This window comes from Hemicordylus capensis, chromosome 1 (assembly GCF_027244095.1).
Source record: "Hemicordylus capensis ecotype Gifberg chromosome 1, rHemCap1.1.pri, whole genome shotgun sequence".
Lineage (NCBI taxonomy): Eukaryota > Metazoa > Chordata > Lepidosauria > Squamata > Cordylidae > Hemicordylus > Hemicordylus capensis.
Window position 1 is genome coordinate 296,376,061 of NC_069657.1, and position 24,878 is coordinate 296,400,938.

At 44.2% G+C, this 24,878-nt stretch overlaps 1 protein-coding gene across 1 annotated transcript in view; it reads right to left on the reverse strand.

Annotated features, from left to right (window-relative positions):
* The window catches only part of COL21A1 (collagen type XXI alpha 1 chain), a 191,530-nt gene that overhangs the window by 141,041 nt on the left and 25,611 nt on the right, over window positions 1–24,878 (reverse strand). Inside the window, exon 2 of the mRNA XM_053286444.1 lies at window positions 5,711–5,836. Coding sequence (XP_053142419.1) covers window positions 5,711–5,798 — 88 coding nt within the window. The 5' untranslated portion in view covers window positions 5,799–5,836. The remainder of the gene's footprint in view (window positions 1–5,710; window positions 5,837–24,878) is intronic.

Genomic DNA, 24,878 nt, shown 5'->3' on the forward strand with positions numbered 1-24,878 from the left:
TTAACTTTTTAGCAAACATCCATTTAACCAATGTATCCACATGCCTGTTCAGTTATATTCTGATCAACCTGAAAAACTATTAAGCATCATTACAGCCACAAGTGATTCAATGATTCAACATGTACTTCTACAGCTTTGCAAGAGATACTTGCCATATATCCTATATGATTTAGCACAGGATTCCCATAAGCCCCAATACATTTTTATTGGCATTTTTAAGCTACATAAACTTTTGAAGAGGGAAAGTTCAAACAGGAAAACGCAAGAGCGGGGGGCGGGGGGACATGATAAAAGAGCACAGCAATTTTCAGTACTATATTTTCCACTGTAAAACTGCATAAAAGCAACAACAAACCCCCCCCCCGCACTATGCAAAAGCTAAGACTTTAAATCCTAAATAGAGGTCATGGAGCTACCTGCTCACAGACCAGGCCACAAATTCTCTCACGAACTTTGTTGCTGAGATAGATAGATAGATAGATAGATAGATAGATAGATAGATAGATAGATAGATAGATAGATAGATAGATTAAATTTGGTCTTAAAATTTCCCTATGTGGGTTACATTAATGGGTTTACACTCATCTTTTGAGGAACAAGACCTTTGAAATAGATGCATTAGTCATCTTAGTGAGAGGGAAAACAGTAGCAAAACACATTATTTTTCCAAACTATGTAGGGAATGGTTTAAATCCTGCACAGTGGTTTGTGGTTAAAACAATTCAGAAGAGGAGAGAAACCACAAATTCTCCAACACCCCCAATAAATGGTCATTTCTAACCACATTTTGTTTTTTTCTAACCATGTCATGTACAGTAGCCTCTGTGGCTGTTCTCACGTGCAGCCAAGCCTGGACTTGGCTATGCATGAGAACCACTGGGAGCTGCCCGGCTCTCAACGGTGCCTCAGCAGCAAATCCACCAAAGAGGCCCTCACATTAGCCAAGGTCAAGGGTGTGAGCGTGCCCTTAACCCAGACTAAATGCTCATGTGTCAGCGCCACGTGGATCCAACACAGGAGCAGCCTCCCGGCCAGTGCCATAAGAATCCCCAAAATGCACCATGTACTCATGTGGGGCATTATGGGATTTCTGGGGACCAGGACGACGCATCCCAGCCCCCCGTGCTGCTTGCTATTCGTGCACCCAACATGGACCTAGCAATTGTCTGCATGGGAGGTAAGTTTCAGCAGTCTTCCTCCTCGCATGCCTGGTAGCCCTTCTCACTGATCGTGTGAAAGGGCTCTCTATGTGTCTATATTCGTTATCGTTTCTCTATGAACTGGGTATCATTTGACTGCTTCCCCTCATTAAGTCAATAAATGCTACCTGTGATCCAGAGCCCCACGCATTCAGGGGTTTCCCAGTTTAATTCTATCCAAAAGAGAACATTCCTCACATGCATAGGCATTTCCCAGTCTACAAACTGAGGTTTTCTCTCTCATATACATCAGGAGCTGCTGGACTGCAGCCAATACGCAACCAAATGGGCCCATTTAAATGGGGGGAAAAACATATTTAAATGGCAGAAGAGAAGAACAATATTAAGGCTGCAATCCTATGTACTCCTATATAGTAGCAAATCCCACTGACTGTACATCTTACTTTTTATTATTTATTATTAAAACATTTTTATACCGCCAAAAACTTACGGCTCTGGGCAGTTTACAACAGAATAAAAACAATGTAAAACATCCGTTAAGACAAAAATGGAGGGGGACACATATTAGAACAATTTAAAAATTTAAAAATAATATTTTAAAACAGCATTAAAACCATTAAAACAAAAAAGACAACATTAATTAAAAGCCTGGGTGAAGAAATATGTTTTAAAAGACTTTTTAAAAGCTGTCAGAGATGGGGAGGCTCTTATTTCACTAGGGAGCACATTCCAAAGCCTCGGGGCAGCAGCAGAGAAGGCCCGTCCCTGAGTAGCCACCAGACGAGCCGGTGGCAGCTGCAGATGGACCTCTCCTGATGATCTCAGTGGGCAGTGAGGTTCATGCAGAAGAAGGTGTTCCGTTAAATACCCAGGGCCCAAACTGTTTAGGGCTTTTTAGGTTATAGCCAGCACCTTATATTTTGCCCGGAAACATATTGGCAGCCAGTGTAGCTCCTTCAATACAGGAGTAATATGGTCTCTCTGAGATGACCCAGAGACCAGCCTGACTGCCGCATTCTGCACCAGCTGTAGTTTCCGGACTACGTACAAGGGCAGCCCCACATAGAGCACATTACAGTAATCAAGTCTGGAGGTTACCAGCAGGTGTACCACTGTTTTGAGGTCATTCACCTCAAGAAACGGACACAGCTGGAGTATCAGCCGAAGCTGATAGAAGGCACTTCTGGCCACCGCCTCAACCTGGGACACCAAGGAGAGGCTCAGATCCAGAAGCACCCCTAGACTGTGTACCAGTTCCTAATGGGGAAGTGTGACCTCATCCAGAACAGCCAGATCAAAATCATCTCTCGAGTTCCGAACCCGCACAATGAGTACCTTCGTCTTAGCCGGATTCAGTCTCAATTTGTTATCCCTCATCCAGCCCATCACCGACTCCAGGCAGGCACTTAGGGAGATTATGCCCTCTCCTGATGATGCTGACATGGAGAAATAGATTTGGGTGTCATCAGCATACTGGTAGCACCCAGCACCAAATCTCCTGATGATCTCTCCCAGCGGTTTCATGTAGATATTAAACAACATTGGAGACAGTATGGAGCCCTGAGGGACCCCATATAAAAGCTCAGACTTTGAAGAACAGCAGTCTCCAAGGGACACCATCTGGAACCTGACCAACAGGTAGGAGCAGAACCACTGCAAAGCAGTGCCTCCAACTCCCAACTCCCTCAGACACTCCAGAAGGATACTATGGTAGATAGTATCGAAAGCCGCTGAGAGGTCCAGAAGGACCAACAGATTCACACTTCCTCTGTCAATTGCCAATTGGAGATCATCCATCAGGCCGACCAAAGCAGTCTCCACCCCATAGACAGCCCAAAAGCCAGTTTGAAATGGGTCAAGATAATCAGTTTCATCCAAGACTGTCTGGAGCTGAGAGGCCATCACCCTCTCAATTACCTTGCCCAGCCACTGAAGGTTGGAGACAGTCCTGTAGTTGTTCAAGTCCGAGGGATCCAGGGTAGGCTTCTTCAGAAGTGGTCTAATAACTGCCTCCTTAAGACAAGGAGGCATCCTACCTTCCCTCAGAGACGCATTTATAATCTCTACCAGGCCTTCTACAACAACCCCCCTGCCAGATAATATAAGCCATGTCAGACAAGGGTCAAGAGAAGAGGTGGTAAGCTGCACCATTCCAATCAGCTTGTCCACATCCTCAGGAGTCACAAACTGGAACTGATCCAACCTAATCACACAAGAGGAGTCGCTGGACACCTCCACATCAGACACTGAAGTAATTGTGGAGACGGAGTCTAAGCCGGCCCAAATACGAGAGATTTTGTCCACAAAGAATTCATTAAACACACCACAGCGGGTAATCAATGGTTCCAGATTCTGATTCAAGGGAGGAGGGGCACATACTAGCCCTCTCACAACCCTGAACAACTCCACTGGATGTGAACTTGCGGATGCAATACGGGCAGAAAAGAATCGCTTCTTTGCCGCACGTATCGCCTGAGCATAGGTCTTCAAATGAGCTCTATGTTGCAATCTGTCAGATTCAAGCCGAGTCTTTCTCCACTTGCGCTCCAGTCATCTACCTCGCCGCTTCAGACCCCGTAGGTCTTCCGTATACCAAGAAGCCAATTTTGAAGTAGGTCGGAGAGGACGCTTAGGAGCAATCATGTCTACTGCCACAGTGAGTTTGCTGTTCCAATTCTCCACCAGGACACCAACAGGATCACCAGCAGATCCAACACTAAATCCCTCCAAGTCTTCTTGAAATCCTATTGGATCCAATAACCTTCTCAGGCGGATCATCCTAATAGGTCCCTCGCCCCGTGATAGTGGGAAGTGATTGTGAGTCCGACCTTGTCCATGACAATGGGGAAATCACAGGATTCCCCACCCACAGAACACCACCCTGATCAGAGTGAAAGACCAAATCAAGCGTGTGACCAGCAATGTGCATCAGTCCCGAGACCACTTGTGATAGGCCCATAGTCGTCATGGCTGCTATGAACTCCTGAGCCGCCCCGGACAAATTGGTCCCAAAGTGAACACTGAAGTCCCCCAGCACCACAAGCCTGGGAGACTCCAACACCAAATCCGAGACCAAGTCCGTCAGCTCGGTTAGGAATTCTGTTGAGCAGCGGGGCGATCGGTACACCAACAGAAACCCCAGTCTATCCCTGGTCCCCAGACTTAAGTACGCACATTCGATATGGTCTGACACTCTAACAGGGATCCTGGTAAGGGAGATATTTTTCTTATAGACCACAGCCACTCCACTTCCCCGCCCGCAGTCCCTCACCCGAGCGGAGTCCCTCAACAGAGTACCCTGGAGGGAGAAGCTGGGACCACACTGGGCCTCCAGCCTCACCCAACCAGGTCTCTGTAATACATACCAGGTCGGCACCTTCATCCAGAATCAAATCATGGATGGTTTCTGATTTGTTCTGGACCGACCTGGCATTACAGAAGAGCAAGGTGTGGATCCAAGGATGGACACTGCTCCCCAAGGTCAAAGAGCTGGCAGGACAGCCGGAAGGGGAAACAGCTATTTTATTTCCAAGTCCCCTTCCCCTGTAACGGTGACCTGCCGCTGACCTGCCAACATTCCTTCTTCTGTTCCCCACCACGACCGGAATAGCCACCCCACAGTCAGTGGACACGCCCCCTGTCTCCCCATCTCCAGTTAAGCCCGGACACATTCTAAGATTGTCTCACCCAGGACAAATTAAAACAGAAGCTCCACTATTAAATGCCCCCCCCATATACAAATACCTATGCCAAGAGACCTGGCCCTCACCCTCGCTGTCCCCTGAAGTGGCTCCCCCAAAGGGGCAACCCCCTTTGGTGTCGCACCACCAGTGGCCGGCCTGCCGCCACTGGCAGAAGCCTATATAACCTGAGCTGGCATCTCTAGGCAGCTGGAATGCAGGAAACTGCCAAGTCACACTCCTTGTGAGTATATTGCACTGTAAATTATTGATTTAAACCAAGTTTCCCATTTTTAAATCCATATATTTCTGAAACAAGCAAATATGCAGATTAAATGTAATCTGAACATAGTGGGTATCATCCTTCTATGCATGGAAGAAGAGCTGTGCTGATGCAAGGACCTCTTACATAAGCACAACTCCAATTTATGGAAGGAGCTTCCAACAATGGAGCACCGCTTCACTGAAGGTCTGGTTGCCACCTATTATGTTTGCAGTTAAATAAAGTCTTTGTACAACTTAGATGTGCACCGGAAAACTTAGATCACATAATTCACATGCACTGCAAAATTATATCAGCTCAGATACATATTTCCAACACTAGCCGACAGAGGGCATGTTGGGTCCGACATGTGCATCAGACCTGACAGAATGCACAGACCTAGTATTTAAAAGAAATATGCATCCACAACAAGAGATACTACCAAACATTTCTAATTATCTGCAATGCAAAATTGCTTGTACATTATTTTAGAAAACTGCTCACACAACATTGCTTACACATTATTTCAGTAAAGAGCATCGAGGAAGGGGAAATGGAGATCTTCTTTAGGAAAACCTCCATACTTAGTAAATAAAGTTGATTCTTACTTGATCTTATATCACCATCTTCAGCTGATATGCAATTGTGGAGCAACAATATTAAAATTGCCTGAAGAAACATTCTATTCTTGTCCATGTATACAGTATTTCCAGCACTTCAAATCCTAAAATAAACTGGAAAGACAGTTATTTTAATACAATTGTACTGAACAAGAATGCAGAACAATGGGGGTATTATGGCTTTCTTTACCATAACTGTATTGTTGTATAGAAAGCACAATAGCCATAATTTTAAATCAGGTTCCACTCCCCTGATTAGTCCTACTGATTGTGGGGCCATAATCGCGTGGGCGGGAGGGGGGGAACAGGGTTAAGCTACCTTCCCGCAGATAATCCCAGATTGGTCCCACACCGCACATGATTGCCTTGCACATGATCACTGCCATGGTGACCGGCACAGCATTTCAGAGGCCCAGGAAATCCCACAATGCACTGCGCAATGAGCTCTACATGCCCATCTCTGTATCAGCACAGGAAACATGATCCCAGAGCCTGGGTTAACAGAGCAGTCACTCCATTAACACAAGTTAAAAGCCAGGATTGAAAGCCAGGTTTGGCACTGCAGCAGCACCAGGATTCATGTCGATCCCAATGGTTCTCAAGGGCAGTTAAGCCCAGGCTTGGCTGCCTAAGCCTGGACTTGGCTGCTCGTGAGAACCACCTCAGATATCATGGCTGTAATTATGTAAAAAAAAGGCCTGATCAGAATTATCACATCTACATGGTTTCTCCATGTGCAGTAATCCAAAATTCACCACAATAAGTGCTGGTTCTCTCTATAACATCACTGTGCTGCACAGCACACTCCACCAGAACTCTCCATCCTGGCAAACCCCAGAAATACCTGGAATCCAGACACTGCACAGTTCAGCTAAATGGAAAAGAGACACAGGTGGCTGCAGAGCAGTGCAAGCCTATGGTTCTCACTTTCCTGGTCAAGAGCTATTGAGACAAAAAACCCAACAGGTCACACCACCATCTGAAATGTGTTGCCCAACAATCAGACCATACACTTTCTGAAGCTATGGTATGTCTGGAATTTGCTGGAGCAAGTTCTTCTATGCAGGTGAAGGGAGGACAACACTACTATTGTAGAGCTTCATTGCGGATGTGTGAACCTCATAAGTTATGTGCTACTTAATTCATGTGCATATGGCACAGGAGGAACAAGCTTTGTCTATGCTTAAAGAAACTAGAGAAAGAAGAGACAGCGTGGATATATGGTTTTTAGGGAAGAAACTTGTATACAGTCATCCCTTACCAACCGCGGTTTTAAGTATATGCGAATAGGAAATTGTGAGGCTCTCCACATGAGCAGTGTGGAGAGCCTAACCAGGCTTTGTGGGGAGAAGGGGCTTAGCCCACTCTCCCCGCAGATGATGAGCAGGGAGCTCACCCTGGATGGCTGGATCAGCCACCCACACGATTACCAGCTCCATTACAGAGGCAGTAGGGGCGGTGGGGACCTGGGGCCCCCTGGCCCCCGTAAGTCCCAGGATGCCATGCTCGAGTGCGCAGGGCAGTCTGGGGAGACCCCCGAGGCTGGGAGGCTTGTTGGAGCCTCCTGGTCAGGGGTCTCCTTGTGAGTCACCACGCTGTGGAGCCGTGCTGTGGCAAGTCATGATCGCCACGGGGTTAGCAGAGCACTCATTCTGCTAACCTAGTTTAAGAGGAGGGGTACTTGGGGAGGTTTGCTGCCAGGAGCCGCGTGGCTCCCGTTGCAGCACACGACCTCCCAAAAGCAGGCTAGGCTCTCTTAGCCTGTTTTGGGGAGGTCGTGAGAATAACCTCTGTAACAGTTCTTGCCAACTGTGACCCGAGTATATGAAGTTGGTGAGACTTTTTAGTGGGGGGGGGGGATTCCCCGAGATTTTGAGGATTCCAAGATTCTATCTGCTCATTCCTCTTGGTGACCCTTGCTGACCTTGCTGCCCCTTGCCAATTTAAAATGCCTTTGTGTGATGGGGGTGGGTGGGGGGGCAGGGTTAAAAAAATTTCCAGAGGTTTGATTTGCTCATTCTTCTTGGTGGCATTACATGATTTTTTGTGATTTTTTTTAACAATGTTTATTTAATCCCCCCCCCCCAATTTTTAAGTCTTTTTGCGGTCGTGGTTCCCCTAACCCCGTTTCCCATAGACTTTAATGCCTAGCCAGCCGCGAAGGTTTTGCCAGAAAGGAACCCTAGCGATTGGTGAGGGATGACCGTATACTCTAGTCTAAATCTCTTGATTAATATATGAAGGCAATATAAAAGTAAGAAAAGGCATGGGGGTATTTGCTATGTTATTTAATTCAATTATTTAATTACAGGGCATTGTTGAGACGGTTGGCCTTCTTCTGCGCCTCAGTATATAACTGTCATTTCTTGGAGGAGCAGAGGAGAACAAGTCATCTCTCTAGTGCCAAAAGAAAGATTTTGGAACACAGACTTTAAGCAAGGAGGACTTCAGTCACTCTTCTGAGGGTTACTGTATCTAGACAATTTTCATTTAAGTGTTTTGAAGACAGGCAAATGTGTATTTGGATTTGTTACATCAAATATTTTCTTTACAGATATCATATATGGAGGAATATACTGATTACTATATTCTTGCAAATTCATTTCTGAGTTTGACCCTTTAGAACTCACAGAGCTGACATTACACTTACAACAAGATTGAACACCAGCAGTGATATACCACCACTCATAGAACTACAACCAAAAACAGTTGTTGTATATAGGAGGTCTGTGTCCCCTACATTAACTGTTTAGTGTAACATACTGTTATATTAGCAGCATGCCAATAATAGAGTGAAACTTTCCAAGTATTACAATCCCCCAGAAACTACTTACGATATTTTAATGATATAGTCCAACATATACAAACCAATTCAGGAATACAGAAATAAACTATTGTTTCATGATCAACAGAGAGATATGCATGGGCTTTTCCAGTTCTGTGACCATCTTGAATGTAACAAAACATGAGGAAATTAGCATGCATTCAGCTACTAGACCATCTTGCAAAGAGCAGACACCAAAACACTGAAGTGGTTTTGTGTGATTCTCTGCAGCCAAACATGTATTGAACCCATTCACAAGATCAGGCTTCATGAAACTGTCTTGAGCCAGTTTTGGAAGGGCAGTATATAAATCAATCAATAAATAAAATAAATAAAGATCTGACCATAGGATGACACCAAAATGTTAGCAAGTGTGTTGTGAGGAACAAGCTATCAAGGAATCCAATCTACAGTTACTTTTGCAAATAGGAGTGTTCTTCTCAGACAATCTGGTGTGCCAGTTCCAAACATAAGATATTAAGGCAGTTCACATGACCATAAATTGGGTAGAAAATTAGTCCTACCCAGTTTCAGCAGCTGGGTGCACTCCTGTAGGATGAGTGCACCCTACCCAGATTCCATTCCCAGCTTCTGAACAAGGAAGGCCCACCAATGATGTGGGCCGAGGTTTAGTGCATTTCAAGTAATTCGGAGTGCCCTGCGCACATCTAGTACGTGCCATATTTTTTCTTTAGGATGTTTCGTATCTGGGCAGAACGATGGTAGAACAACCTCCTGGGACCGGTGAAAAGTAGAGTTGACCTTTGGAATGAAGGTGGGATCCAAGCACAGGATAACAGTTTCATCAGTGAAGGAGCAAAATTCCATGCGTGCTGAGAGGGCGCCGAATTTGGAGACTCTGTGCACTGAAGTGATGGCTACCAGAAAAAGTACTTTGTATGACAGGATCTTCAGAGGAGCTGTCCTGAGTGGTTCAAAGGGGTGGCGCGTGAAGCCGTTTAGGACTCTGTTGAGGTCCCAAGATGGAAACCTACGTATAGGCAGAGAAGTGAGGTTGGCCCCTTTTAGGAAGTGTCTGAGGTATGTGTGAAGCATAGAGGCTCTGTGGATCATTAACTCCAGGACCAATGCAGAAACTTGCCTGCAGAGTGTACTGGGGCAGAGGCCCATCCCTATGTCTTCCTGGAGGAATGATAGGACCTTGGAAACTCGGAGGTAGGGGAAAGATGCTTCCTGTGTGCCCATCTGGAGAAAGCGGACCACGTGGCTTGATAGATCCTGTTAGTGGAAGGTCTCCTTGATGCCAAAATGGTGTTCTGTACCGCCGTTGTATATCCAGCCCATCTCAGCGAGGAGCGTTCAACCTCCAGGTGCATAGTTGTAGCCATTCTGGGCCCAGATGTAGTACGGGGCCCTGTGACAGCAGATCTGGGTGACGTGGAAGAGGCCATGGTTTCCTGGAGGAGAGGGAGACCAGATCCACGAACCACGGTCTTCTCGGCCAATTGGGAGTGATGAGAATCACGCTTGCTTTTTCCGTGATCAGTTTTTGTAAGACCTTTGCTATGATGGCCATCGGAGGAAAGGTATATAGGAGCCCGAGGGGCCATGGGGCTGTGAGAGCGTCCGTTGCTGCCTCTGCTAGCGGCGAGTGGAATCTGGTGAAGAACCTGCTCATTTGGTGATTGGATGGGGACGCGAATAGGTCCACAACTGGGAGACCAAACGTTATCGTGATCTGTTGAAAGACTTCTGTGTGCAAGGACCATTCTGCTGGATCTATGGTCTGGCGACTCAGCCAGTCCGCCATCAGGTTGGTCGTCCTGCTGAGGTACTCTGCTGTGAGTGAGGCTAGATGTTTTTCTGCCCAAGTGAACAGCAGCTTGGATTCTTTCATCATGCTGCAGGATCTGGTGCGAACTAGCACATGTTGGTTCTGGATCAGTTGGATGAATTGTCTGAGGGCAAGATGTATGGATCTCAGCTCAAGCAGGCTGATGCTCAATGAGGTCTCGAGGGGCGACCAGACTCCCTAGGCTGGCTGGTGGAGGCAATGTGCCCCCCTATCCAGTTAGACTCGCGTCTGTGGTGACAACGATCCTGTCCAGTGGTGAGAGGGGCAGACCTTGCAGTATAGCTGGTGAGACCTACCAGCTTAGAGACTGGCGTACTTCCTCAGTGAGTGCAACAGGAATGTGAATCTTGGAGATGATGGGTCTCTGGAATGGTAGTAGCAGCCACTGTAGGGGGCGGGAGTGCCAATGTGCCCAGGGGGTGCACTCCAGGCAGGATATCATGGAGCCTAGTACCTGTACCAGCAACATGAGGTCCACCGTTGTACTGGTCAGAAGGGGAAGGATCAATATTGCTATTTATTCCTGCGGTCTGTAGGTAATGAGATCATGCCCTGCAGGGTGTCAAAGAGGGCTCCCAGATGTTGAAGGGATTGGGAAGGAGCCAGATGGCTTTTATGCTTGTTGACCATGAAGCCATGTGACTTCAGTAAATATAGGGTCTGACATACATCCCTGTAGGCTTGGGAGAGGAATGACAAGCGGATCAGGAGGTCATCCAGAAATGGAAGTACTTCTACCACTGAATATTAAGGCTACCATGATCTTGGTGAAGACCCTCGGAGTGGAAGACAGGCCAAATGGCATGGCTTTGTACTGATAATGCTGGCTATGGATGTGGAAACGGAAGTGTCTGCGGTGAGATGGGTGGATGGGGATGTGGAGGTATGCCTCTGAGAGGTCTATGGAAGCCAGGAACTCCTGACTGTGAACCGCTTCCCTGATGGTGCGAAGGGATTCCATCCTGAAGGTTCTTTTTCATATGTAGCGGTTCAGTCTCTTGAGGTCTAGAACCACTCTCCATGAGCCATCCTTCTTTGGGACCAGGAATAGGATGGAAGAAATTCCCTGAGTGTGTTCCAAGGGGGTTCTATGGCGTGAATCTGGATCAGATGATGTGTCGCCTGAGACAGCCGCCGCATTTTTGTCGGATTCCTGGATGTAAAGGGGTTGGGGGGTGTAAGAATTGTGAGGATGTGAAGTAAATTCCAGACGGAGGTTGTGGGATACCATCTCTATGACCCAGGCGTCTGATGTAGAATGGCTCCATGATGTTGCGAAAATGCAGAGCCGGCCTCCAACAGGAAAAGAATCATTGTTTTCTTACTTGCTGGAATCCCGATCTGAAAGGCTGTCTATGGGCCTGGGTCCTTTTATTTCCTCTGAACCACTGTTGTTGGCCCTGTTGTCACCAGAGGGGGTCTGAGATTGTTACTGAATGGTCAGTACTCTCTTGGAGAGTTGAAGGAGGATCTCTGGAAGGACCTGTAGGGAAGAAAATTGTTCTGGAGAACCTGCCTGGACAGTTATACTCCCTTCTGGATACTGGCATTGCTTTTTTCTTATCCCTAGTTTCTACTAGGACAGGTTTCAGAGAATCTCCAAAAAGCTTGGCCCTGGAGAAGGGGGATGATTCCAGGTTAAGTTTGGATTTGTGGTTCAACTTCCAGCTTTTTAACAAAAGGCGTCTCCTCGTAGCCACCCCTGCTGCCATGGATCTCAATGCATGCTAGATACAGTCCAAGCTAGAGTCAGCCATGAAGACTGCTGCTTTTGCTAGCTTGTTGATCCCTTGCCTACGCTGTTTGTTCTCAGGTGGGACAAGTTGTATCAGTTCCTTAGCCCATAAAACAGACACCCGCGCAGAGCTGGAGTTCGCAGTGGCTGCCTTGACTACCGATGAAGCGCCATCGTGTACTTTGAGCAGGAGGAAATCGCATTTCTTATCTTCTGGAATTTTAAGTTGTTCATCCCCATCCTTATTCATGAGGGTTCCGGAAACCAATTGTGCCACAAGAGCATCTACAATGGGAGAAACCAATAAGGCCATAACATCATCAGGTAAAGTATACAGTTTTTTAGGAAATGGAACCGTAGGTTTGGTGGCAAATGGAACTTTCCACTTGGAGACCATTGTGTCCCTGAAGAGAGGGGGGGAAGGCACTGACATGGGGGAGACTGAGGTGGAGGGTCTGATCAAAACCTGGTACTGGTTGCACAATGGACTCTGGGGAGACATCTTTGATAACCCTCTGTGCCTTAGCTAATAAGACCTCAAAATGGGATGGTTGGAATAGTCTAAACAAACTGGCCTGCTGGGATGAGGATTCCTCCTGTGATAGCTCGCCTTCCTCCATATCCAAGGAGGAGGAGGAGGAGGAGAAATTGTGAGAGGCAGAATCTGGAATCTGGTTAGGTTTTGGAGGGGTGGGGGTGGTATGATGATGAGGGGGATTAGGAACCAAGGGTTTGGGTACAGGTGGAAAGGGTTTTAGGACCATAGGAGGGGTATTTCTTAGGTGGAGGAGGGTTAGGATCCCACTCAGGTGAGGAAGAGAAGGAAGGCGATGCAGGAGAGGCAGGCCTTTTTGCTTGTCGATGCCTAGGTGGACTTGGAATAAATTGTCCCCTTTCGTTTGGGGGAATAACCCTTTTGGTTCGGCTTGAGCCTGGGGAAGAAGAAAGGAAAATTGGTTTGGCTGAATGAGAATTGCCCATTTGAGGCACAGCAGGCATTACAGCAAACTCAGAACCAATAAAATTCTTCAGCCATAGTTGAAAAGCAAGAGAAACTTGCCTGTCTTGTTGGTCATAGGTAGAAGGGATGGTACTCACAGCCTCTGCAGGAGTTGGGGGTTGTTCTGGCAATATCCCCTCTGGTGCCAAACTCAGGCTGGCAGTGTTTGGTGTTGCTGGCTGGGAGGAGGGGGAATAACTGGCAGACCGGGTTCCCCCTCTCCCTGTAATACGCCAGTCTGTGCCATCACAGGTGTACATGGGTCACCTGTCTCAACAGCTACAAAATCTGATCCTTCTTGTACTTGAAGCAGGGCGGGAAGAAGACGCCGAGGGAGCCGTTGCTGGCAAACAGCCTGCAGCAGCAGGCATTCGCTCAAGCAGGCCATTGGAGGCTTGCTTTTATTTTTATGCCACTTCTGCCTCTCCTGTGCTTGTCTTTGTTTTCTGGAGGGTTTTGAGCCCTCTCCTTTTAAATGCTTTGCTTTCTTCGCTGCCTTCTTCGGCGAAGCCCTACTCTCCATCAGGGCAGCTGCTGTGACCGGCACAGTCGGGAGGGTGGTTGAGGGTGGGTGGGAGAGGAACGCCACCAGAATCGGCCAGCGGAGAGGAGTGGGACCGTTTGTCGCTGCGAAGCAGGGAATCTCAGGGCTTTGTCTTGGTGGTTCCAATTTTCGGTTTGGCGGGGGGGCAGGGTTTCCCTCTGAGAGGGAGCCTCCTAAGAAGTCTCCTGCATGGGCAGACTCCATAGGAGTGGTGAAGGTACAACAAAGGAGAACAAAACTGAAAGATAAATGGAGCAAATCAGTTGAATTATTGAACTGAAAAAATGTTTACCGTTTTTTAGATAAAGGAAAAAATAATAGACTCCCTTCCCACCATTGCACACCTGAAGTGGGACCATAGTGCGATCAAATTCAGCATACATGTGGGGAGAGAATCACCAAGGATGTCTAACACAGACATTTTGAATTTCAGAAGAGGAAGCTTCTCCAAAATGAAGAATAGGGTGAAAAGAAAGCTGAAAAGGAAAATCAGGAGAGTCACTTCACTCCAGAATGCATGGAGTTTACTCAAAACCACAATACTAGAAGCCCAGTTAGATTGTATACCCAAAAGGAGGAAAGGTACCACTAAGTCCAGGAGGATGCCAGCATGGCTAACAGGTAATATCAAGGAAGCCATAAAAGGGAAGAAGACTTCCTTTTGAAATTGGAAGGCCTGTTCAAATGAAGAGAACAGAAAGGAACACAAACTCTGGCATAAGAAATGCAAGGTGACAACTAGGGAGGCGAAAAGAGAATTTGAGGAACAATTAGCTAAAAGAATCAAGGGGGATAACAAAAACTTCTTTAAATACATCAGAATCAGGAAAACTGCCAGTGAGGCGGTTGGACCTTTAGACAATGAGGGAGTGAAAGGGATTATTAAGGAGGATATGGAGGCTGCAGAGAAACTAAATGAGTTCTTTGCGTCTGTCTTCACGGCAGATACTTCATGGATACTGAGCATATACCTGTTCCTGAACCAGGCTTTTTGAGTATGGAGGCTAAAGAACTGAGTCAGATAGAAATGACAAGAGATGATGTTCTAAACTGTCTGGAAAAACTGAAAACTAGCAAATCACCAGGGCCAAATGGCATCCATCCAAGAGTCCTTCAAGAACTCAAATGTGAAACTGCCGACCTCCTTGCTAAAATATATAACTTATCCCTGTAATCAGGTTCTGAACCGGAAGACTGGAAAGTAGCAAATGTAACACTGATTTTAAAAAAGGGATCCAGGGGCGATCCAGGAAATTACAGGCCGGTTAGCTTAACATCTTTGCCAGGAAAATTGATGGAAGGCATCCTCAAGGATAAAATTGTAAAGCACATAGAACAACAGGCCCTGCTGGGAGAGAACCAGAATGGCTTCTGCAAAGGTAAATCTTGCCTCACCAACCTTTTAGAGTTCTTGGAGAGTGTCAACAAGTGTGTGGATCAAGGTGATCCAGTTGACTTTGTATACCGACTTCCAAAAAGCTTTCAACAAAGTTCCTCATCAAAGACTCCGGAGAATACTTAGCAGTCATGGGATAAGGGGACAAGTACATGTGTGGATTGCTAACTGGTTGAATGACAGGAAACAGAGGTTAAGTATAAATGGAGAGTTTTCACAATGGAGGGAAGTAAGAAATGGGGTCCCCCAGGGATCTGTACTGGGACTGGTGCTTTTTAATTTATTCATAAATTATCTAAAAGTAGGGGTAAGCAGTAAGGTAGCCAGATTTGTAGATGATACCAAAGTCTTTTGGGTAGTGAAATCCAAAACGGATTGTGAGGAGCTCCAAAAGAATCTCTCCAAACTGGGTGAGTGGGTGACAAAATGGCAAATGCAGCGAGTTCAAATCCCCATTCAGCCATGAAAACTAGCTGGGTGACTCTGGGCCAGTCACTTCTCTCTCAGCCTAACCTACTTCACAGGGTTGTTGTGAAGAGAAACCTAAGTATGTAGTACACCGCTCTGGGCTCCTTGGAGGAAGAGCAGAATATAATATGTTAAAAAAAAATGTAAAGTGATGCACATTGGGATGAAAAACCCCAACTTCAAGTATACATTGATGGGAACTGAGCTGTCGGTGACTGACCAGGAGAGGGATCTTGGGGTTGTGGTCATTGACAGCTCGTTGAAAGTGTCGACTCAATGTGCGGCAGCTGTGGAAAAGGCCAATTCCATGCTAGGGATCATTAGGAAGGGGATTGAAAATAAAACTTCTGATATTATAATGCCTTTATACAAAACTATGGTGCAGCCAAACCTGGAGTACTGCATCCAATTCTCGTCACCATATCTTTTAAAGGACATTGTAGAACTAGAAAAGGTGCAGAAGAGGGCAACCAAGATGATCAGGGGCCTAGAGTACCTTTTGTATGAGGCAAGGCTACAACACCTGGGGCTTTTTAGTTTAGAAAAAAGACGACTGCGAGGAGACATGATAGAGGTCTATAAAATCATGCATGGTGTGGAGAAAGTGGACAGAGAGAAATTCTTCTCACACTCACATAACACTAGAACCAGGAGTCCTCATGAAATTGATTGCCAGAAAATATAGGACCAGCAAATGGAGGTACTTTTTCACACAACACATAATCAACTTGTAGAATTCTCTGCCACAAGATGTGGTGACAGCCAACAACCTGGATGGCTTTAAGAGAGGTTAGGATAACTTCATGGAGGGGAGGTCTAACAACGGCTACTAGTCGGAGGGCTATAGGCCGCCTCCAGCCTCAAAGGCAGGATGTCTCTGAGTACCAGTTGCAGGGGAGTAACAGCAGGAGAGAGGGAATGCCCTCAACTCCTGCCTGTAGGTTTCCAGTGGCATCTGGTGGGCCACTGTGTGATACAGGATGCTGGACTAGATGGGCCTTAGGCCTGATCCAGCAGGGCTGTTCTTATGTTCTTAAGGCAGAGAAATATCTAACTAGCTGGGGCTTGACTGACGATCAAATTCCCCGACTCCTACCATGTTTTTATCCAACACATGGTTGCAAAATGGGAGTGCACCCGGCTCCCAAAACTGGATCAGGCTCATCTCCTACCCAATTTGGCTCTATTGAGGAATGCATTCGTTTCTGATCTAGACCCAATAAGTATAGGATGGAAGGACATTCAGTAGTATTGGATGGAATACAATACTATAGCAGTAGCAGTCTTGGATGGAAGGACAATACTGCAGTATTGGATGGAAACAGCAATATTGGATGGAATGACATTCCCATGACAGACAGCTGCATGGGGAAAGGGACATAAGTGCGAAAGAGAGAGGGTAAACAAGAATATTAGTACCTCTAGAGCAGGATCTAAGAAGGAGCATACAAAGAGAAAAAGACAGACACACAAGACTATGGTGATGTTTGAAAGCGAGTATGGGAAACAGAGTGAAGACAAGAAACAAGGGGAAGCTCCTGAAGAGAATGGCACGAAAAGGTAAAAAATCATATAATCTGTCCACGATATGACAGAAAAACTAAGCAAGTGCATTTGCAGATATTCATTCTATTACCCTTTTTCCCCCTTTCCTCACCTCTCACATATGGATTGTGAGCTCTTTTTTACACATTACTTGTAAAGGTGCCATGTACATTAATGATGAAATAACATACAAGTTATTGTTAAAGTTTGAGATTGTTAGAGGAAAGGTTCATTTTACCCAAATCAGTAACAGAAGTATGCTCGAAGGGAAAACAAAGAGCTTCATTTATATAACAAAGAGTACACTTTTTTAAAAAATGGTTTTATGAGCAATTCCTACCAAGGTTTCTGTAAGGACAAAACCATCTACACAGAGCCTGCAACATTAGTAGGATACCAATGACCAGTTATGAAACTCCTCAAGTGCTACTAAACTTGAGAAACAGCTTCAAGACATGCCAAGTTTTAGTCTAGTACATAGAAACTGTATCAGGTGTACAGACATATGGAAATAAACAATCATTTCCCTTACCAAGAGCCACCAAGTTTAACAAGCCCTTGGTTTCAAGCATACCAGTACAACAGGTACTAAGATTTTTAGAATAGTGAGCAAAATAAAGTTTTAGAGAGCAATGGGAAAGAAAAGTTAAAATGAAAATGTACTTTGGTTGAACAATGTGCCAAATGGAGGGTGCTCAGTTTTCACTTCTAGACTGCAGTCCCACACAATTATGACACTCAACTTCCATAGACTTCAATGGGATTAAGCAGAATGTGTGCGGGATTTCAGCTTCAGCACTTCCCAGTTTGAGCATGTGGATTGCTTTTTGTTGATTTTCAGCTTGCACTTGTAGGCTACAATCCTCCAGCAAACCATGATGTTAATTTACCTTGGATTTTCAGTAGGAATGCTCCATTATTATACAATTAAATGGAAACTCATCTTTGCCTTTGTCTCTGTAAACAAACTTTTACATATTTTATTACTGATTTGGAATATGGTTACACATACAGAACTGTTCAAAGTACAAATGTTACATTCATTCCCACTTTTTAAAAAAATCCTATTTGTGTAATAAGAAATAATCCAAAAGAAAATGATACCTTTAACATTTGGTAAAAAGGGTGGGGAGGGGGGACTAGGACAGACATGATGCGGGAATTAAATATGATCTCTTAAATTTAAAGAAAATAATTATAGCAGAGTGGGTAGCTCCACTTGAGATTGCACACCAGATGGTGAAAATAGGAGGGAGGGCTGCTAAGCGCCCTTTTCACCAGCACTACTGACGTGATCACAGTTGGAGCCTCCCTAAACTACTTTTAAAGTTCTTTTTAAAACCATCAGGGAATCCAACTGAAGATCTCTACCAGATCACATCAGTTTGAGTCGATAGCTGTGGTTTTAAATATACATCAATAGCCAAATCCTGCCAAGGCTACCACAGTTAGAACACCAACATACTTTAGGGTAGGACCACATCAATATTTCTCAAGAAAGCATGTGATAACAATATTGTTATATGCTAGTTTTGCAGATAAGCAAACCAGCACAAACCTGATCTCCAATATACCAATACAAATATAATACTGAAAAGAGGACCTGCCTGTTTTTTGTGTAGGGGTGGGGAGAGAGCACTGAAAAACCCCTATTTTAAATGTGTTTATTACAGCAGCATGCTTTTGGACTCCCATCCCACCCACAGCAATACTACCTTGGGGGAAATGAAAATTCCCAGTGAGGAAGAATCAAAACTAAACATTATTCATACATTATATACATCATTCCAGATGAAAGCAGATAACCTCTTAAAATGCAAGTGTGATTTGTAAGTTAAGACCAGTTCTAAAGTATAAACAGAAGCAACCCAAAACCACCTGTTACAAGTGTTTCATTTACAAAGCCTTTAATTTAAAATGAAAGAGTTGATTAAGAAACAGCATTCCAGCAATGCCTGCAAGATAGATCCTACAGAGCATTCTGAATGCACAGTTAGGCATTAAATTAAATTAAATCGGCAGACTCCCCTTGGCTTGATTAGAAATCAGCTCAGGATTTATGAGCTTTCTCAGTGACTATTTGAAAAAAGCTTGTGGTTTTCTAGAATACAGTGGTCCCTCGACTTACGAAGCACTCGACATCCGAATGTTTCGACATACGAACGACAAAAAATACCGGAAGTCGTTGCCGGTTTAGATGCGGCTTCCTCGACCTACGAATTTTTAGATGCGGTTTCCTCGACTTACGAGTGTTCCGGACCTCCGTGGATGCGCTTTTCGACTTATGAAAATTCCGACCTACAAACATGCGTTCGGATCGGATTATCTTCGTAAGTCAAGGGACCACTGTACTCGCCTAGCTTGTAATGCTAGTGTCTACACTGAGGGTGTCTCAGGCATGCACAATGTCAAATTGTACCCTGAGAACCATAGTTGGTTTCACCAGCACTGCACCTACTACCCAGCATGGTGAAGAATTACCTGGAAATCCAACTATCAACACCTCATGCAAAACCACGCATCTGAACAAGCTAGGGTCTTTGACAGGATATGAAGGATCAATAAGTACATAAGACGTTTACAAGGAACAATCAAGGCAATTCACTGACCCAAACAGAGAAGATACACACAAAAAATACTTCTTGGTCAGACGATCTAGTCATGTAGTTTTCAGGAGTCATCAAGGGTGTCATCATTAAGGGGTTAATATTTAAATAATTTTTGCCTTTGCGTGCCTGATCTGCTGAACACTGACTGTACATACACAGAATCATATTTAACATTCTGAGAGGGAAGAGAAGTTTGGCGGTGCTCAGTACTGCCAAGCATTATGAGTTGGACACTGAATCCAGTAACTACAAATTTTAGGAACATCATTAACACTAAATCAATTTAACAGGAATGTTGATGAGAAAAAGTTACTCCAAAAATACCTGTGCTGAAGATCTGCATCAACCCTCCTTCAAATCATGGTGCAGAGCTAAGTATTACCAGAATGCAGTTATTTTTATCTTACAAGAAATAGCTAGGGTCACTTCTAACAGAAAAATCCCCATAACAAAACACAGAAAATTATTCCCAATTCAGACAGCGGAAATCAAAATTACCTACATCTAATGATCGAAAACCCCTATCTCTTCTTGGCTTCCATATTATATCTATTTCACTTCTTCTAGTTTGAGACTTTCACATTTAACTGGTTCATGAGAACTTAAAACAGTAAAGCACTTCAGTTCCTTCGTGTCTGGTTGCTAGCTAGTTTTCTAAATTTTAAAGCATTCCAAAACTATGTTAAAGGTCATTCAGATTAGTCCATATCCCAAGAGAGAGTTAACACTTCTCTCATGTTGCATCGTGATGTGAACAGCTTTCACAACCAGACTGAGAGGTCATTTGGCTTATAGATGGAAATCTATTAAAATATCTCCATAAGATCAAGTGAAAGGACACATCAACCACATGTCAGTTGTACTTCATTCTTCTTTTCAGACAGCATAAAGCCAAGCATATTGACAGCACAGGGAAAGTCAACGCACTTCACTAAATAATATTTTTTAAAAGTCTTACATAGGGCATTGTTTCATTTTGGCTCCCAGTACATTGAGAACAATATAGGCTTCTATCTGTGGCCACATGCCAGAAGCTGGACATGTTGACAGAAGCACAGTGTCAGCTTGCTGAGCTCCGAGAGCTATGGCTGATACGTTTTTCCCAGGGCTATCATGCAACCATAACCCAATGGATGAGTACAATAATGTAATGTTGTGGTTAAGAATGTGAGCCAGAATATTCCCAGTTAAAGTCTTATCTCATGGGTGAATTCACTGGATATTATCAGTAAAACTACTATTAGCCTAAGGTACAATTCATGGCATGGATAATTACAAAGATGACTGAGAGTATTTATGTGAGCTGCTCTGAACACTCAAAAAGTAGCATTTCACTACTGTGTGATCATTATGGTAATGTTGAGGAGCTGGGTTCCTGATACCGATGGACTGTGTTCTGCGACAAGGATAATCATAAGGAAAAATTTAAACATGGCAAGTGAGTTTCCAGACCCTGGAACTGCAAAACCCATCTTGTGCATCCCTTCAGTTATTCTCAAAGTGATGCTTCAGGTTTGATATGGGAACCCAAATCAACCCTAATGAATATATATATATTTCCTCTCTAAGGTGTACCCATCGCTAATCCCATGCGTGGCAGCTCTCGCAAGAGTTCGCGAGCGAGCTGCCAGCAGAGGGAGAGGAAAGTGCAAGCGCTGGTGGACAGGCTTGCAGATGAGGCGGGGAAAGAAAACGGCGGGGCGGGGGGAGAAAACAGAAAAATACATTTTTCCAATTGGCCATGGATAACTCTATTCCACTGCATATGGAAAAGAGGGTGGATAAGCCTGGAAACAATGTTTTGGATTGAAAACTACAGGAAACTACAAAAGTGTTCAAAGCACATTATCAAGGGTGGAACCAACACTACTAACATGGGGGGAGACCAAGTGCTTATTTTTGATATGACTCAGTGAAGACCACTGAACCCACAGACTCCTTGTCTACAACTGAGGAAGTTCTTGTTGTGCGCCAACATTTGAAGCAACACAGAAGGTCTGTATTGCTAAATGCAGTTTGTTCTGGCAAGCAATGCCGCCTGTTGAATCTGACCCACTTTAAAATGATGCTTTGTGCCAGATGAAATTGATAATTGGTCCTTAACAAAGCAAGAGGGGAGGGAAGAGTTTCAAAAACAGCACAGGGGACCCCTGGATTGATACGCATGATTTATTAGAAACCCAAGTATGCTGTAGGGTGAATGAATTATGCAACATGCCAGACCTGCCAACTCAAAATGCTGGCTGTAACAATCAGCTCTCTGGAAACCATGATTTCATAAAGCCTATGAAAAGAAAAAGCCCATAGATTATTTCTCCCTTTATCAAGAAACATGAAATTCCGCAGGACTTTCCCTTCATAAACCAAGCCAAGAAAAATAAAACAGCTAATCAATGGGAGACAAACTGGGCACTTGGGACTGATCCAAAAGAACTGGGAGTATGCTGGCTAGCTACACAATGCATGCAGAGTTTCAAGTAAGAAGCACATTTTAAAATGATTGCCTTTGACACCAACACACAACAAAATGTTAAACATACTAATTTTGTTTTGATGGAAGAGAAGCCAGAGCTCAGCAGCAGGCATGTATTTTGAATGCAGAAGGTCCCAGGTTCAGGTCCTGGGCGTTCAGGTCCATATAGGACAACCTTAGAGAGTTCTGTGTTGCTGTACTCCAGGAATGGTCAACATGCATAGCTTTTTTTTTTCCCCTTATACTTTTTATTCAATTTTCACAACACAAAAGGACAAACACAAATGATGCAGACACTCACAAACACACAGAATAAAGACTAAAAATACTAAGCCCCGTGCTGGATTTTCCCAGCCGTGGTTTGATTACGAATGCCGTGCAGCAAAAACGGATCTTATTAACACTTACAATCTTTATCGATCTAACTCTAATCAGGTCACTTCTCAAGATCTGATTGTCAAAAAAAGATTTTATAAAATTTTACTTGCCAAAAAAAAAAGGGAGGCCAAAAGGCTAGATTGGCAGCGTCTTATCTGTGCCGCACAGGCTAAAAACGTGTCTTTGTTTTGGTCTTTGGTATCATTCTCTTCTAAATTCAGACCTTCCCCGCCATCTTTTTATATACCTGTTGGAGAATGGACTGAATATTTCCGTGCTCTATATGCTAGAGAGGGAGCAACTACAACATTTTTACAAATAGAACAGGAACTGGACCCTAACCTATTACCTGAGTGGACCCCAGTAACATGTACAGAGATTGCTTCAATAGTGAATCAGTTCAAAACTGGTAAGGCCCCTGGCTCAGATAATTTGCCGGTAGAGGCCATCAAGAATAATATGGATTGGTGGCTGCCGGTATTAGCCTCTCTGTTTACAGCAATTGATCAGACAACCTCGCCCCCTAGTGAATGGGGATTGGCGATTGTAATTCCTATATACAAGAGAGGCCAAAGACATTTACCATCTAATTATCGCCCTATTAGCCTTCTTAATGTTATTGGCAAAATGTATGCATTTCACCTACTTAACAAATTCCAGGATTGGATGGACAAAGAGCAGGTGCTGGCTGATGAGCAGGCAGGCTTTAGGGCCAATCATTCTACTATTGAGCATGCTTTAGTCTTACAACATCTAGCGGAGAAATATTCTAATCTACCCCGTTCCACTCTTTTTGCTGCCTTTGTGGATTTTAAATCAGCATTCGACTCCATATCCAGAGATAAATTATGGGAAAGACTGTTTAACTCCTCTATTGATCGACGTCTGCTACTTTTAATATATAAACTCCACAAGAACTCATGTCTGAAGGTTCGATGTAGCTCAGCTGGAATCCTCACTAAAGAAATTCCTACCTTTCGAGGAGTGAGGCAAGGCTGTATACTTGCCCCAGCTCTTTTCAATTATTATATTAACCCCATTGTGGATATTATTACTAATCCATCTTTCCATCCACCTAAATTGGCCAGTAGACAGGTTAATATTTTGCTTTATGCAGATGATGCAGTAATTTTATCTCGGACTCCTGTTGGCCTCCGTAGAGCGCTTTGCTCTCTGGCTAATTTTTGCCATGAATACGCTCTGGAAATCAATTATAGCAAGACCAAAATTATGGCCTTTGCTAAACATCCAAAGACCTTGAAATGGTCTTTGGCTGGACATAAACTAGAACAGGTTAAGATCTTTAAATATCTAGGGGTTGTTTTCCAGGCCTCTACGAAACGCCAAGCACATCTGCAATACGTTACCCAAAATGCATGTAAATCGGCATTGGCCATTCAATCATATTTCCACCAAGATGGGGCTCAATTTGTACCAGCTGCCCTTAAGTTATTTACAGCTAAAGTCTGCTCTCAATTGCTTTATGGGTCACAGTTGGGCCCGTATACTAACTGCACTCCACTAGAAATAGTTCAGACAAAGTTTCTGAGATCTATTCTACAGATCCCTAGATGTGTTCCCAATGTAATATTGAGGATGGAAACTGGCATGCCTAAGATGGAAGCCCGGATGTGGTTTTCCATTCTCAGCTTCTGGTTGAGATTGTCTTTCTTTTCTACAGGCCTTGCTCACTTAATTTTTATTGATAAATTTAATTCTAGCTGGAAGCAGTCAATATCTCGCCAAATAAGTTTATATGGCTTTAGCCTGGATGGTCTATTAGAAATGGGTTTTTGTCACGCAAGATTGATATTAAAGCAGCGGATCTATGATATGGAAATGCAGACTGATCGATCTTTAATTTCTAAAGAAGTTTTCCTAGGTTTACAAATGTATAATACTAAACCTGCGAATTACCTGGGTAAGATTACTATCACTAAATATCGCAGGATGTTTACACTGGCCAGGTTTAATGTGCTACCTTCAGCTGAATTAGAAGGTAAATTTAGAGGGATCCCAAAAGAACAGAGACTATGTCCTTGTGGCTCTGGAGAACAGGAGTCTATCTTCCATATCTTACTCCGCTGTCTTTTTTATAGGGACTTACGAACTTGTTATATTTCCTCCTTACTGACTGATTTCCCAGGGCATACAGATGCATTTTACGTCAACTATCTGCTCTCAGATCAGAAGGAGGAAGTAACATTTAAAGTTGCTAAGTTCTGTGAGGCAGCTAAGAAGGCTAGACAACAGATGGTAAATCAGATTATGCTAACGGGAAATTGTTGATTAGGATGAGTCCATGTTCCTGATTATATTATGTATATATTATTACTTTATTACGTGTATTATTATGTATGTAAATTTT